The 17443-nt window shown below is 42.4% G+C and overlaps 1 protein-coding gene across 1 annotated transcript in view; it reads left to right on the top strand.

Moving 5' to 3' along the window:
- The window catches only part of fbn2b (fibrillin 2b), a 178915-nt gene that overhangs the window by 75365 nt on the left and 86107 nt on the right, over positions 1-17443 (top strand). The window contains 3 exon segments of the mRNA XM_052037856.1: positions 3012-3137; positions 11047-11199; positions 13966-14214. Of these exon segments, the coding sequence (XP_051893816.1) occupies positions 3012-3137; positions 11047-11199; positions 13966-14214 (528 nt within the window).

Genomic DNA, 17443 nt, shown 5'->3' with positions numbered 1-17443 from the left:
ATATTTGGGCAAGGGCAAGGAGCAGGCAAGTAAGAATGGGACAAGCAGAAATACGGTGGTGCCCAGCGTTCTGTAGAGCTTGGAGAAGCAGTGACAATGTGATATGTAAGGGCAGCACTGAGAGGGGAGCCACCACAAAATCGCCAAGTGAAACATGGACATTACTGTGGGTGAAAGGTGAAAGGAAGTTTCTGTTGGCTAGTAAGTAAAATATTTCATCTCAGTTTAGTCCTGTGTTGCCAAACCTTATTTTCAAACTGTGACCCCTGGCTGCAGACACTCCATCCAGTGGAAATATCATCCTCGTATTTATCCTGTCAGGCCCCATAAGAATTTAGTATGCTTCAATGAGATTACATTTCAGCCTTCAGAATGTAGAGAGTATTGTCAACTTCATTCACTTTCTCTCAATAAGACAATCACCTTCCTCACCCACCCAGGAATTAATCTGATCGATTTTCAAAGCACTCAGTCCATCCCAAGTATGTCCTATTTTAGTAGGGAGAGTAGACTTGTACAGAACATTCTAGGTGCAGGCTCACCAGGTCCCCATCTGTTGGAACTAAGCTGAGTTTTGGAAGATATGTCCCAAGCTCTGAATCCATTATGTACGCCAATCAGCTAGCAAAAAATTCCAGACTTTTCCAGGATTGGAGCTTGTACCCAGGGTGGGGAATTAACAACAGTACCATCCATTGGTCACAGGTATTCAGTGCACAAGCACATATTTCTACTGTGAATTATGCCAGTTGTTATCTTGGCAAAGGGCAAGTGCAGCATCTTCCAATTGTATACAATGCAGATTCACATGACTGATTCCTGGAGTGAGAGTGTACTGTGAGCAGAGATTGAGTAGATTAGCCTAAAGCACCTGAGGTTTAGTAGAATGAGATGCAATCTCACTGAGACATACAGGATTCTGAGAGAGATTGTCAGGGAAGTGTTGAGAGGCGGCTCCTTGAGCTGTGAATCATAGATATGGGGCATAGTCTCAGGATAAAGGGTCTGCTGCTTACGACTGAGGAGAAGAGAAATTTCTTTACACAGAGGGTGAATATCTTTGGAACCCCCTACCTTAGAGTGCACTGAATGCTCAGTCATTAGATGTATTCAAAGCTGAGATCAAAGGATTTGTGGACATTGAGGGGATATGGGCATCAGATGATAAAGTGGATGTTGTACTTGATCAAAAATAACCTTGTTCAATATGGGAACAAACTCAAGGGGTCTCTGCTGGGTCAATTATATGTTCTTGACTGACACTGATACTAGAAGGACCTGATACCTGCTTTTGGTCCCTGTCACAACTCTGGTTTGTCCTGAAGCAGCCAGTACCAGTGCTGATTGCCTCTGGGAGAACTCAGCTCCAAACACTACAGTAAGTCATTTTACTATAAACAGCACTATTCCTCATTTCTCTGGCCTCATTCTTGGCTCAGACCTCCAGGCCTTCCCAATATCTTCCTCAAAGCACTGGTATCATCAGCATTCTGAGACTTGCCATCTTCTTACCTGATCATGGACACAAAGAGCTACTTCCTTCCAAACCAATGTTATCTAAAGGTTGGAGCACCAACCTCTCAGAGAGACTGCCATGAAATTTATCATGGTGATGTGGATTAAGGGCCAAACAGCAAGGTGTCTTCAACCTCCCCATTCGAACAAAGGCCTTTAGTACCAAGTGGGTAAGGTGTACAGAAATGGCCACACTAGAATTTTTGGGTAGCATTCCTTGCTGATTTGAGATAGTTCTAGCAAATTACAAATAGGTCAGCTATATTAAATGCATTTTCTAGCTGTTTGTTGAGCTGGCAATTTTTTCTATAAATCCACAAACGTCTAACATCACTCAACAAGACTGCAGAGGGTTTTAGATAAAATGTTGTTGTTGCAGACTTTCTTTGAAGAAAAATCTATATGCGATTCAGCTTGTGATATCCATTTACCCATTCATATCCTGTTGATGACTGATGAATGGCCTTGCAAACCACAAAAATGATGATCAGCATCATTCACATTGTTTAAATATCCCTCACAAGACATTATCCCCTCAACTATACAACATAGCCCTGTTGTCTTCAACATTCCTTTTTGTAGGAATAATACACAAAAAGTGCTGGAGGAACTCAGCAGGTCAGGCAGCATCCATGGATGGAAATTAACAGTCAACATTTCGGGCTGAGACCCTTCATCAGGACTGGAAAGGAAGAGGGCAGACCTCTTTTCCCTCCATGGATGTTGCCTGACCCGCTGAGTTCCTCCAGCACTTTTTGTGTATTGCTCCAGATTCCAGCATCTGCAGAATTTCTTGTGTCTCCTTTTTGCAAGAATGTATGAGGGTGATGCAGGTAAGTGAGAGAGTGAGTGTGCACTGGCAGAGTCAGACTGAGAGTCATATGTTTGGGCGTTTGAATGAGGGTAATGGGGTTAGAGTGAGTGGGAGGGTGAGCATTGAGTGTGAATGCTCAATGGGAATGAGTGCAAAGGTGTGACTCCTGCAAGCAACAAAAGTGTTCTGACCCTCGAGTTATTCTGAGATAAAGGCCTTTCATTAAACACTTGATAATGTGATGCTATCCATAGGTTGCCTGTTTCAAGTTCAAAATCCCTTTGTTTTCTATTTCCTCCATTTCCTATCCTTGGATAGTACTCTGCCAAGACAACATCTCTTCAGGGACTTCTGCTAATGTTATTTTGTGGCAAGCCACTATGAGGCATAGAAGCTGATCCATGGTCTTGCTGTCCCAAATGAGGGATTGTCCATCTCACATTATCCCTGTTGGTGTGAATGCCAGGCTTCAGCCTTCTCCCCTCTCGACTGCAATCCACCAACAACCAGAAGTTTAGTATCCTATCTGTAATTTTGTAACCAGGCACCAAGCAGTTTGATATAACCTGCAATCACACAGTAGTGTTCAAAATCCTGAGTGTATGTGTCATGCCATTGGCCTCAGCTGGTGAATTTCCAGTGTTTTGGTTTTATTTTGGTATTTCTGTCTTTCTCTTTCCAGATATTGATGAATGCAGCACAATTTCTGGAGTGTGTGATGGCGGTGAATGCTCAAATACTGTTGGGAGCTATGTCTGCAATTGTCCACGAGGCTTTGTTACAAGCCTGGATGGTTCCAGGTGTATTGGTAAGTCTGACAAATCATTCAGTAAAATGGAGGCAGTTGCTATGAGGATCCAGTCACCTGTAGGGAGACAGTAACTGTAAGGAGCCTGTCACCTATAGGAAGGTTGTCAGTGTAAGGATCCTTTCATCAGTAGAAAGACTGTCACTATAAAAGCCCTTCTCCTGAAGGGAGCCCATCATTGTAAGGATCCTTTTTTCTGTAGAGAATGCATTCGGATCCTGTCACCTGTAGATATCCCATCACCTGTAGGAAGGCAGTCACTGTAAGGAGAACATCACCTGAAAGGAGACTCTTGTTATAAGGAGCCCACCAACTGAAAGAAAACTATCCCAGTGAGGGAGTTTATCTTTGCAGGGAACCTGTTCCCTGTGGGGAGCCTGAAACTATGAGAAACACTTCAGTGGAAGGAGCCCATTACCTGTGAAGAAACCGTCACCACAGAGAATTTGTCATTCTTCCCACTGTGCCATTTGCTTACTATCTTACATTAGCTTAAACAGGTTGTACAGTTCAACAGAAATAAATACCTTATATCCTTGTCCTTTCTAACCCCAATGCTCTACAATATTTATAGACTATAGACCAATATGTGTTCTCAATCTGCTCTTGGTGATTCAGCCTGTGGCTGCTAACACCACTGAGGAACCATACTGGGCCATTGAAAGTTTTGAAACTTTCCAACATCGTTAATGCAAAATGAGCCAAAAATCAAATGCTTTGCAGGTTTGAGTTTGGATAAAGCTGCAATGTTTTTGTTCCAAATATTTTTCCCACTATTGGAATGGAAGTTTGGAGCTGAGCCTGGCTTCCACAAAGCTCTTGGCAGTAAAGGACAAGTGATGTAAGTGGCTGGGGACTCCAGCAATCCATTCTCTTCCCACCACACGCAAGCACTGTTTGTTACACTTTATGAAAGTAAAACTCCTAATCAAAAGCTTAGTTTATATACAAGCAGAACATTCACTATTTGAAGGCCCATCTCCCCAAGCATGACAATACTTTAAGAATGGGTGATAAGACAAGCCTAATCCAAATATAGTGATTAAGTAACACCACCAAGTTTATGTTTTAAAATACTGTGGATTCTAGTAGCAATTTGCTGGAGCAGCTTTTAATTTTCAATGGTAGAGATTTTCTTTAATTCATTTTTGGATTGTTGGATCAGCATTTATTCACCACGCCTAATTAGCCTTGAGAAGTGAAGGAACAGCAATATAGTTCCAAGTCAGGATGATGTGTGACTTGGAGGTGGTGTTCCCTGCACCTGCTGCTCTTGTCCTTGTTAATGTGGAAGTCATAGCTTTGGAAGGAACTGCAGGAGTAGCCTCAGCGGGTAACTAATGCATTTTGTAGAAAGTGCACACCACAGCCATGGTGCGCCATTGATGAAGGGAATGATCATTCAGGATACTGGATAGAGATAGGGTGGCTCCTATTTCTTGGAAGTGTTAAGCTTTCTTGAGTGTCATTGGAACTGCACTTATTCAGGTAAATGAAGTATATTCCATCATGTTCCTGCCTTGGCCTTGTAGTCTTTGGGTTGTCAGGAGGTGAGATATTCATCACAGAGCACCCAGCCTCTGACCTGATCTTGTAGCCATAGTAATAATGTGACTGATCTGGTTGAACCTCTTGTCACCAGTGACCCAAGGATGTTGATAGAGTGGGCCTTGGGAATGATGATGTCATTGAAAGTCAAGTGTAGGTAATAGAGGTGGTCATTGCCTGGCATTTGTATAATGCAAATGTTACTTTCCACTTATCAATCCCAACCTGAATGCTGTCTAGGTCTTGCTGCATGTAGGCATGGACAGTTTGATTTTCTGAGATGTTATGAATGGAATTGAATGTTGTATAATCATCAACAAACATTCATCATTTTGATGCAATGATAGAAGGAAGGTCAGTGATAAAGCAGCTGAAGATGGTTGGGCCTAGAAAACTCCCCTGATGAGCTATTGACCTCCAACAGTAACAATCATCTTCCCATGTATGAGGTGTGACTACAAACATTGGAATATTTAACTCTTGATACCAATTGACCTCAACTTTACCAGGGTTCCATGATTCCACTCTCAGTCAAATGTTGCCTTGATACAAAAGGCATTCACTCTCATCTTACCTCTGGAATTCACCTTGTATGAACCAAGGCTGAAATGTGGTCTGACACTGAGTGATCTTGGCAAACCCAAACTGGGCATCATTGAGCAGGTTATTGGTGAGTATGTACTGCTCGACAGCATTGTCAACAATGCCCTTCATCATTCTGCTGACCATTGGACAGTAATCGGCTGGATTGAATTTGTTCTGATTTTTGTGGATAGGACATATCTGAACAATTTTCAACTTTGCCAAACAGATGTCACAATCGTATCTGTAGTAATGCAGTTTGGTGAGCAATGCAGCTAGTTCTGGAGCACAAGTCTTCAGTACAATAGTTGGATGATGTCCAGTCCCATAGGCTTTGCTTATATGATGCTCACAATCACCTTTTGATATCATGTTTTGTGAATCAAATTAGCTGAAGATTGTTTTCTGTGATGATGGAGATCTCAGAAGAATTGTCCACTTTTCATAAAGTCACACAGCACAGAAGTAGGCCCTTTGTCCCACCATCTCCATACCAATCATCAAGTACCCATCTGTACTTCTGGCTGAAATATACTTCCACATGCTTAGACCTTGTAGTAGACTTGTACAGCACCAAAACAGACACTGAGTGTGTGCCAACCATCAAGCACCATTGCCATTATTCCTACACTAATCCTTTGTTCACACCACCATTCCCGTCAACTCCACCAAATACAACTGCTCACCTACACACTAGGGGCATTTTACAGTGACCAATTAATCTATCAGTCTACATGCCTTTGGGATGTTGGAGGAGGTTGTAACATCTGGAGGAAACCATGTGGTCACAGGGTGTATGTACAACCTGCACACAGCACCCAAGATCAGGATTGAACCCACGTTGTGAAGCTGTGAAGTCGCTGCTTTACTCGTGCCACTGTGTGGCTAGTAGGGCTGCTTGGCCCAACCATCGTTGAGGATGGAGTGTTATGGGAGCCTTCGCCAGTTCACTGTTTGCTTTACTACCACAGTCCATTGTGATTTGGAAATATATTGTCAGTCCTTCATCACCACTGGGATCAAATCCTGAAACTCCCTGCCCAACAGTGCTGTGGGAGCACCTGCACTGAAGCAGTGGTTCAAGAAGATGCTCATCACCTACTTAAGAAGAATTAGGAATGGGCAGTAATTGCTGGCCTTGCCATCGATGCTCAGGACTAGTTCCATTTTCACATTGTCACGTGCATACAATTGAAGTTTTTGATCATGTATCCACTGTCTTATGTATTTATAGACATATAAGTAGTTGCATGTGTATAGTTTTGGGAAAATCAGATGTGGGCTCTGGCATGTAAATAGCCACATATATGTATGATATATTCATGTAAAAACATAGCACCACAGGGGTTGTATCCCCAGCATTTTCTGTTTTTATTTCAGAGAGATACACTGTTATGTTGCTGCAGAATGAATAGGGATCTATATTGTTACAGTCATGTATACTACTTGTACTTACCATACCACATTACTCACTTGTATATATTGGTAGCATATGCCTGTAGTCTGAAAATTAACATGATGTAAACCACAGAAATGAGTCTTAATGAGAAACAGAGCTGTGGCAAATATACATTCACAAGTATGTACACACAGGAACGCCATCTGTACAGGCATTGCAAAAATGTTCAAGTATGTCTAAAGGTGTGTTCATCTAAGATACGAATGCCCAAAATATAGTCTGTGGATCAAATTAGCCCGTTGGGAACTCTTGGTTTGGCCCACTGATGCTATTGCATGCCTGAAAAGGAGAATTGGAAATTGTACCACACACAAAGCCCATGGGTGGGAGGAACTGAGAAGGTCAGAGCAAATGATCAGTTGTGGTTAATTCATCCTTGTAGGGTTGGGCAAATGGGAGTGGTGGGGTGGGGGGGCGTTGGGTGGAGGCAGACTGTGAGGGAGGGTGGGGGAGATGATTGGAGAATGGGTTAGCAGCAGACTCAGTGGGAACAGGATAACAACAGTAGAAACATTGGAGGGGGCTGAAGATATATCCACAGAGCAAAGTTTATACACCAAACTCCCTTGCATTAGCCAGATCGCATTGAGTCCTTTAATTAACAATAAGACCTGCTTCAATGTTCTCACAGACCTCGTATTCTTGGTAGAATGGACACAATATTCCACTTCACTATAAATTTAGTCTGCTGTCTTCTGCTGCAACAGGAAAAAATCTAAGTGCCATTGCGTATGCAGGAGTATATTTACAATTCCCACTGTAAGCACGTAGCTAATTATACAGGTATACGTATCTGATCTAGACACGCTGATGTGTGTAATGTATGTGTGCATATATGCACTCCTTGATTTGAACCTGAGCAATGCAGAGTGTATGGAGAAACATAGCTGCTAGAATGGGTACAATTCAACCAACTAGCTGTCCTGCACTTGTGTGCCTGCTTCATACATATACATCATCAATTTAAATGATTATATAGGTTTTCTGAGCCACTTTAATCTTCTCAATGGAACTTGTATCTTTGGTGTTGAATCCACTTCTTGACTTGAAGGTGGTGTCAATTCTTGAATCAATTCTGTGGAGATCTTGTATTGGTTCTTCTACAGTCTCCATTGGATCAACTTCTGGAATACACTCATAATGACATAGTTCTTTTATATTTTCTTGCACATATCTAGCAGAAATTGGTGATTTATTTGAACGTTTGTAATTTTAATTCCTTTTTCACAAGACATGTGTTTGTAACACATACTTGAACATCTCATTTCCATATGCCAGATTTGTTAGGTGGTATTAATGTGCAAACACTAGCATACTTTTGAATTGCTTCTCTCCAACACTTGAGTCATTTATTTCTCAGTCTCAACTGCCTCCCTTCCAATCTCCCCTCAAAGTTTGACTTAACTAATTTCAGTTGCATCTTCTGTGCTTTAGTAACTTAACAGGGGTATAAACTGTTGTGGAATGTGGCATCAGTGAGAAGTTTAGCAAGAGGTTTTCTAATCAATGTCTCGTTGCTCAACTTGAGCACCCTATAATAATTGGCTCTTCAATGTTTATTCTCACTGATCTCTCTGCTGCGCCATTTGACATTGTAAGATATGGTAAAATAAGTGTTTACTTAATATCATTTTATTTCATAAAGTCCTCATACAAAAATTGAGAACAAAACCACAGACTGTTATCTGAGATTAATTGACATGAGAAAATGGATCTTAATTATTCAATAGTATGTTTTGCTATAGTACAGGACCCAACATCTTTTACCTCAGTTGATTTCAAGTGACCATGAGTACTATACTGTTATCAAATTCCTTCTCGTAGTCAGTGTATACTCTTTGAGAGAATCGAGTTGTCCATTTCCAACTCTGTGAAAGTATTTTGGCTGGCTTGACTCTGCAGTCCTGACAGATAGTATATTATCAACTGGCTCTTCGAGATCTTTATAATCCTGGCCAATAAACAAAACTTCTGGCTATTGTCTTCATGCTCAAAATACCAGAATGTTCAGTGCAAAGCTCTTCTAAAATTTGTCTTCGCAATACATTTAGTATGACAAATCCTGTGTCCTCATTTAACACAACCTAATTCTGTCAACAATTCATATCATTGATTATAGTGCCCTCTCATGTCTCTGTCTGGATATTTGTCTGATTCAGTCTATTGTTTTGAAGATTTTTATATATTTGTTAGTGAGTGACATCTTATTATGTCTTGGCTTTCTCCATTGCCTTAAGGAAATTATTTACTGTTTTCTTTGACAGTTTTTCATTTCCTTTGCATCTACTTTCAGGCCAAGATTAACTGCTTCTCTCTGCACACTTGCTTCTTTTGAGCTTTTCTTTGTGTTCTTATACTCCACTGATCACTTCTTAAATCATTTGAGGATGTTCTTCAGTATTTATACTATTAGTACTTTGTCTTGACTGCATAGACAATGATCTGTACCTAGTAGATTCTTGAATGCTGGAAGATCTTTGTTTATGACGTTACACCAAATGATAGTTTTGTGCACGACCCTTATCTGTATTAATCATCGGTTATTGCTGACTTGCATTATCTGTGTTCATCTGAACATGTGGATGTGATGGTTCCAGTTTGCTGAAAAATGGTGCCTGCCAACTCTATGTACAAATCCTGTGAAGTAGACATGGTTACTGTTTCTAATCACCACATAGTCAAACAATCTTGCTCACTTAAGGCAATATTACAGTTGTTGTTGGCATTTGAATGGGCATGGCATAGAAGGATACTGGCCTAATACAGGCAAAAGGGATTAATGTAGTTGGGGAAAAAGGCCGGCATGGATATATAGTGAGCCAAAGGGTCCAATTCTGTGCTGTTCTATGATTAATCTCACTATCACTATCAATTTCCACTGTGTTATTTGTTGTAGAAAACACCTCCACGTATTCTGTGTATGAAGTGAAAGGCCCACACATCCAGTGGTATGCATCATGGGTTCCAATGTGACCATTTTGGGTCTGAGCAGCCATTTGTCCTGCTTCACTTTTGACATATTTTCTGCTGGAGGATCATTGTGCACTATTTATGTTATTTCCCCTGCGCTTTTTATTCCACTATCCTTGTTTGTTGTAGTGCAGTGTTTGCTATGGACTTGGACTAATCTCTCCCCTGAAGTCAAAGTTAAGACAAGTGTTCCTGGGCTTCCAGACTCATCTATGAACTCTTTACTCGCATGTTGACAGACTTGAAGACTTTGTTTTGTTGACCTTTTATCCTCGTCACCAATTTGTAATGTATATGCATATGCTTTCATTCCTTGCTTCAAACCAAGCAATACGGAGCATGCAAGAAAAGGGACACAGGGGAGTACAAGAAATGGAAACTTGTTTAGTCAGTTCTCTAACTACACTGTGCATGTCTGCATGTATGTAGATGTCATACATTTACATAGGCCATATTGGGCAAACTTGCATGTGCACAATTCTGAATGCACCTTTCATGTGTAACTTTAATTTTCTGAGCCAGTCTTTGCTGTCAATAAGGCACATCCATTGGTAATTCTAATTGATAACCTTTATGGCCTAATGAATGTTTTATCTGGCTTAAAGTCTTCAATACTTTGCCTGAATATGTTTCGAAGCTCACAAAACTCTTCATAACAAGTATATAGTTAGAATTTTATCCAAAGTATAAGAATCAACACATCTAATCTGGAAGAATCTGAGAAAACAGAACCTGCTTCTTGCTATCAGTGTTTCCCTTTGCTGAGGAGATGACGCAGCAGCAGACGGACTGCCAATTCTTACTGTGCACACTTATTTGTTTGCAAACTGGAGTGGCACCAGTTCAAAGTGGCACCATTCCATCCTTAATAATTTATGAATTAAAGGCTAGTTGAGGCCTCAAAGGACCATAAGAGAATGAAGTGAATTGTTTGGAATATTCCTGAAAGTTCTTAGGGTAACTAGGGAAAGCTCAACAAGCTTTGGGAATATTGCAGAGGCAATCATATGTGTGAAACATTGTAGCAGAAGTATTGATGCATTTTCCTGTTTTTCCATCTGGAGTAAATTATTTCCAGACAGTTTACAATGGGTCATTTGTCAGGAGCAGTTGAACTCAGGACCCCGACATGCAGGGAGATTTCCAAGGACTGAATTGTGAGATGGTTTGCAGATAGACATTGAGGTTAAGCAGACATGGTGAGGAACAGCTGTGGTTTATCCAGAGCAATACATTAGTATCTTCCAACAGTTTGTGTTGCTTTATGATAATCCATCAGAAAAAAGTAACCTCTGAATGGTTTAAGCATATTGATGCACTCCTCCTGTAATCCTCCTCCTTCTTTTCTAGATCAGCGATCTGGCACCTGCTTCAACAGTCTGCTGAGTGGTCGATGCGCAGGAGATCTCCATGGACATTATACCAAGATGCAGTGCTGCTGTGACTCTGGGCGATGCTGGTCAGCAGGCCACACTCCAGAGATGTGTCCTGTCAGGGGCTCTGGTAAGTAAACACTCTACAACCAGCCAGCCTCATGCACAAAATGTGACACAGAGTACCAAAGCAAAGGTCACATTTTACCCTTTCTGAATGTCAAATCTTTATTAACTGACATATATCTGGAGTAGATCATAAACATGCTCTATTTTGATTGTTAATGAAGTATTTAATTCAATGTTTTTAGTCTGGTTTATTTCTGGAGAACACAATAGGTCCACAGGACTTGGTAATAACTTTGGAATCGATAACATCACTATTGGCTCAAACTCCTCTTTCACAAAAAAGAATAAATCACAATTATTGCTAAGCAAAACATGCAAACCTGGATATCCTTTAGTGCCTAAAATGGTGAGTTAAACTGGTGCGATACAGTCCCATCACATTTCAGATTCCTGTGGGGGTTGAAGGGAGATTGTGCTGGCGAGACTACTTGGAATCAGGGTTAGGGTGCTTGGTGACATTATTAGATGGGTCATCAAAGATCAAAGACATGATTGGTTGATGCCTGGGGTGTCAATGTAGTGACTGGGCATCAAGGGTGGGAGGTAGATGGAAGTGCGATCAGCTAGTTGTGATGGAGGGAGTGGATAGAGATATGACTGGCAGTGAGGATGATGAAAGCAGCATGCAGTACTCTTGAAGAAGACCCATGTGACAGAAGATTGATGCCTCAAAACCCCAATAATGGACTAGGTATGCCTAGTCTTCTTTAGCTAATACGGAAACAGGTCCTTCTCTCCACTTAAGGCTTCCTCTGGTGTTAATGCTTCATATCACTCATGGTCCTTGTATCTGCAAAGGAATTTTTTACAAGTGGCTTTAAGACATAAATTGCTTGCTGTTAACATCACTATGCAAGCACAAGCATCAAACACATTAAGGACCCAAAACAAATTCTGGAAATTGCTCTGCCCATGTAAGTAGATCCAGATCTCAGTTAGCAAAGAATTTCTAGGCTGTGGATTGGCTCCAATGTCATATCGAGTGACAAAACAAGCAACCAGGGAAAAAAGTAGCCTCAGTAGCCGGTTGTTTCGTTGCCTGTTCTAAGCAGCCCAGAGTGGGTGTGGAACGTGGTTGGGGGTGGGTGGATGAAAGGTTAGCTGCCTCTGGTCTGAAGGGCAGTGGAGTTGCATTCATTTTTAAATGGGTGCCGAGGTACTACTCACCATATTGTTGAGGGGAAAAGAATAAGTGCCCAAAGCCCTGGCCTGCAATAAATGTTCAGTGCCTCCTGTTCAAAAGTGGGTTGCTCTCATCATGTACAGTATCAGGGATCAAAACTGTTTCACTGGTGAGATGCCTGGGGTCACTTAGCAAACTTGCACTACTCATCGATTTCATTTACATGAGGCTCAGGAGTGACGAACTAAGGGACTGTGCATATCAGGAAATACTGCACAGCTGGAGAACTTGTAGAAAGGGGGGTAAGCAGATGGGGGACTTTAAAACTATAGTTTGATTGGATAGATGAAAAGAAATTGTTTTGTCCTGTGGGGAGCCCAAAACCAGAGGTCATTTCAGACAGTTCTGATAAAGCCAGTGTTCAGGAGAAATTCTCTGTACTCCAAGAGGACTTAAAGTATGTAACTTGCTACTCGTTAAAGCAAAGAGCTCAGGCAAATTTAAGGTGGTGCTAGATATATGTATATTTGGTAGGTCAGGTCATGCTGATAGGGTTAGAGGGGTAGGAGGAGGCTCATGTGGGCCATAAACACTAGATTGGACCCTTTGGGCTAAAAGGCCAGTTTCTGCACTGCTGATTTTGTGTGTCTCCAGGTGCTGTTGGATCCACCTAATTGGGTGTAGATTTTGCTCCCTGTGTCTGGTTCAGGCTGATGATTAGCTTGGGAAATTTCTAATCTGGGAACCTTCCTGGCATGTGAATTACATAGAACATAGAACAGTACAGCACCAGAACAGGCCCTTCAATTCACGATGTTGGGCCAAACTAATTAAACTAGTAATAAAAAACCTAACTAAACTAATCCCTTCTGCCAACACAATGTCCATATCACTCCATTCTCTGCATACTCATGTGCCTAAACAAGAGCCTTTTGAACATCTTATATTATACTTGCCTCCACCACCACCTCTGGCAGCACGTTCCAGGCGCCCACCACTCTGTGTAAAAAAAAACTTGCCCTGCACATCTCCTTTGAACTTAGTTGCATAATTAGTGACATCTGTTTCTCAGTATTTGGTAAAGTGCACAGAATCCAATGATTCAGCCAAAACTTCCATCACTTCCCATTTCAAGCATTTGCTGGTGTTGGAGCTCTCTCAAAGGCTTGCTCCGTTCTGGCACTCTTTCCATTCGGCTTTTACAGTGGTGATAATGAGGGGAAATGAGGAGTGCAATTATCAGTCATTGTATTAGCTCATTTAAGGTAGACTGCCTGTCCACAAGCCAAGACCCAGAATCCCACTGGAATCCCAACAGGAAATCAAAATGTGCACTGAGTCCTGATCTGCTTTTCTTGCCCACCCATGTACTCTAGAACTATCACTGATTCAGCACAATCAATGTGAACAATTCCCAGCTGCTTCAGTGAGAGCTTCACAGCCAAGGTTTTACACAACCCTATCCCAGCACAGAACTTTGCAACAGGAACACTTACTGGGAATTCAACCACTGGAGGGGTTTTGGGGCCAGTGGAGTTGATCCCCATACACCTGTTACATGAAGCTCTGTTATAAGTGCCATTTTGTTACTTACTCTGCTTCTCACAGAATATCTCACTTTCCACTTAACAATATGTTTTTCAGATGAATATCGCAGACTCTGCATTGAAGGCCTTCCCTTTGGACCCGGTTACCCTGGCATAGGATATCCAGGGTTTCCTGCTGGAGTTGGACCAGGTGGGATCGGGCCTGGTGGAGTTGGGCCTGGTGGATTCAGCCCTAGTGGAGTCGACCCTGGTGGGATTAGACCCGGTGTGGTCAGGCCTGGTGGGATGGGGCCGGGCGGAATTGGACCAGGTTTTTCAAGCCTTCCTGGAACTGGGCCAGGGATTGGTAAGTTTTGACTTAATGGAAGAAAAAAATACATATCAAAGTTCAAAGAAAGAAAGTGTTTGTTTCACAGTATTGGGAAATGTACATGAGGATCCCACTTACTGCATAATTTGCCTTCTTCTGAGGCAGCTTCATGTCTGCAGGGACATAGACCAATGAGCAACGTTCAGGTTTCACAGGGTGCCAGCAATGGGGCTTCTGCTGTGAAAGTTTAGAAAATAAAACAAACAATCCATTTGGGATGAGGTTTATTCTGCAATGCTACCCTCCCATATGGAGAATTACTGCAGCAGTATTGCAGGCCTGTCTCAGCCTATGTTGAACTGTGAGACTGTGTAATTCAAGGGTGTGGGAGTTCTGAATTTATCCTCACATTTTCATATGATATCCAATGATTTAAATATATTAAGAGTTGAATGTTCTGCCAATGGAAGGGTGGATTTAATATTTGATAGTCAATAGCTCCTCAGACACAATTCCTGTGTGTCATTCAGTAACACACTCAAGCTGAGGTAAGGGTTGGCCTTGTGACTCAAAATCTAGTAGTTCACAAGGCTGTGAAGGACTGAAAGCTGACATCAAGTTTGAGACTAAAAGCAAAGGTGAAACAAGAAATGTGATTAGGCAGATTTTATAAACCTGGGAATTATATAAGCATGGGAGGGCTGAGTGGGCTAAGGGTTCCACGGGAGGTGAGCTGGCTGGCCAACATTGTGCTGCCCGCTGGCTATAATGATTCCTTTGTGTAATGCTGTTGATTGGCTATACATCTCAGCAGGGGACCCAAGATCATAACTTGCCAGCACCAGTTAAAGCCTGCCTGTGCTGCTTAAAGCTAAGCTGCACCATCTATTATTATTTTTTAATTTCTCAGGATGTTGGCATCACCAGCAAGGCTGGTATTTATTGCCATCCCTGTGAGCTGCCTTAACCAGTCCACCTGGTTAAGGCACTTCCACTGTGCTGTTGGGAGGGAGTTGCAAGATTTAGACCCATTGACAAAGAAGGACCAGCGATGTGTGATAAGGGTGCGTGACTTGGAGGGAGAACATGCAGATGGTTGTGTTTCCTGGCCTCTGAAGCCCTTGTCCTCCTCGGTGGTTGAGGTCACAGGATCTGAAGGAGTAGCAGGTGAGTAATTGCAGTGCATTTTGTACATTGTACTCAATGCAGCCACTGTGTACTGGTTTGGCAGATATAAATGTTTAAGGTAGTAGATGGGTACCAGTTAAGTGGGCTATTTCGTACTGGAAGGTGTTGGGCTTCATGGAAGCTGTTGGAGCTGCCCTCATCCAGGCAAGTGGAGAGTGTTCCATCACACCTCTGACTTGCAAACTGTAGATGGTGGAAAGATCTTGGTGTTTTAGTAGGTGAGTCATTTACCATAGATACATAACCTCTCACCTGCTCTTGTAGCCACGTATTTATTGCTGAGTTTTTGGTCAGTAGTGACCGCTTAGGATGTCGATGGTGGGGACTTGGTGATGATAATACCAATGTCAAGGGTAAGTGGTTAGACTCGCTCAATGGAGATTCTCATTATTTGTCACTCTTATGGTATGAATGCTACTGGCCACTTTATCAGCCTGTGCCTGAACATTGTCTAGGTCTTGCCGCTTGCACACACGGTCACCGTAATTTACTGAGAGTTTGTGAATGAAATTGAACTTTGTGCAATCATCAGCAAGTATTCCTATTTCTGTCCCATGATGAATGGAAGGTCATAGATGAAACAGCTAAAGATAGTTGGACTTAAGACACTATTCTGAGGAACTACAATGATATTATAGGGCTAGGATGACTGATCTTCAACAACCACAACCATTTTCCCTTGCATGTGGTATGATTCAAGCCACTGGAGTGTCATCTGATTCATGCCTGTCAACTTCAGTTGTACTAGGGTGCTTTAATGCTACACTTGGTCAAATGCTGCCTTGATGTCTTTTTCACATCCTACATCCTCCATGTTGCATTATGGTGCAAGGCATGCACCTCTTGCTTTCTGTACCTTTCTCCTCACCACTGCTTTCATCCTGTGACCCTGTCCTCTCATACTGGAGAAGTCCAACCTAGCCCCTGGACTGGCAAAGGAGGAAGAGCAAGGAGGCACACGGTGAGTTTACTTCACATGCAGCCACCAGCTTAGGTCTTAACACAATGTGAATTAGAGGATAGCAATGGTGGTCAGCACAAGATGAGTCACTGGGAAGGAGTAACCAGCAAACAATGGGCAAGGATAGAGTAGATGCTCGTTTGGTGGAGGCTGAAGTAGTGTTCAGGTTCTGTTCCAGAGGACTCAGATGAGGACTTTGATGAGGAAGCTGGCACAAGGTAGCTGATGAGCATTCACAACAAAATGCCAGGCCAGAAAACCTGTGGTGAATGTCACTCTTGGTACACTAGTGGACCCAACCACGATGCAGCATCTGATAACTGATTCCTCAACTTCTATTTTAGCACAGACAACTGACTTCCAATGAGTCATTGCTGCAGGTGAAGTCCAGTATGTTCCTTCATGGCTGCAGATTACAGTGTACAAAGGGGCTTGGAGGCTGACACAGTAGTCCAGCCTTGGTGGAGCCAGGATGCAAGAAACTGCTCTCCCCTCAAGTCACTGCATTTGTAATCCCACTTTTCAGCCAACCATCACAAACTGCTGCCTCTAACGCTGAGGTGGTGCATCCTGCAGCCTCTAACCCGGAGCAGCTGGAGCTGGTTCTCTGAGGCATTCTGTCATTACCTCCCATGAAAGTCAACAATCTTCCACCAGCCATGCTACAAACACTGGGTGTGCACTGCTTAGGAGGACTGGGAGAGGCAAAGGCACATGGAAGGCATTAACTACAGGAAGGTACAACAGTGATTAATTTACACTTGTATGCATTAAAGCATGATTTCATTGAAAATTTGTGCATTTTTACTAATACATGGGAAGTGAGCATTGCCTGTAAGGTCAGTACTTAGTGTCCCTAATTGGCCATGAAGCACTGATGTTTGTGTGGTGAAGGTACTTCCACAGTGCTGTTAGTCGGGGAGTCTCAGGATTTTGACTCAGTGACATTGGAATGGCAATATTTTTTCAAGTCAGGATGATGTGTAATCTTTGGGGATCTGCTACGCTTGTCCATCAGGACCAGAAAGTTTCCTGATTTGGGAGGTGCTGCCTAGGAAGCCTTGGCAAGTTTGGGCAATGTATCTTAGATTCCACCGAAGTCGATGGTCTTAAATC

Source organism: Pristis pectinata, chromosome 24 (assembly GCF_009764475.1).
Source record: "Pristis pectinata isolate sPriPec2 chromosome 24, sPriPec2.1.pri, whole genome shotgun sequence".
NCBI lineage: Eukaryota > Metazoa > Chordata > Chondrichthyes > Rhinopristiformes > Pristidae > Pristis > Pristis pectinata.
Note: the sequence above shows the minus strand (reverse complement) of the source record. Positions and strands in the feature narration are given on the sequence as shown.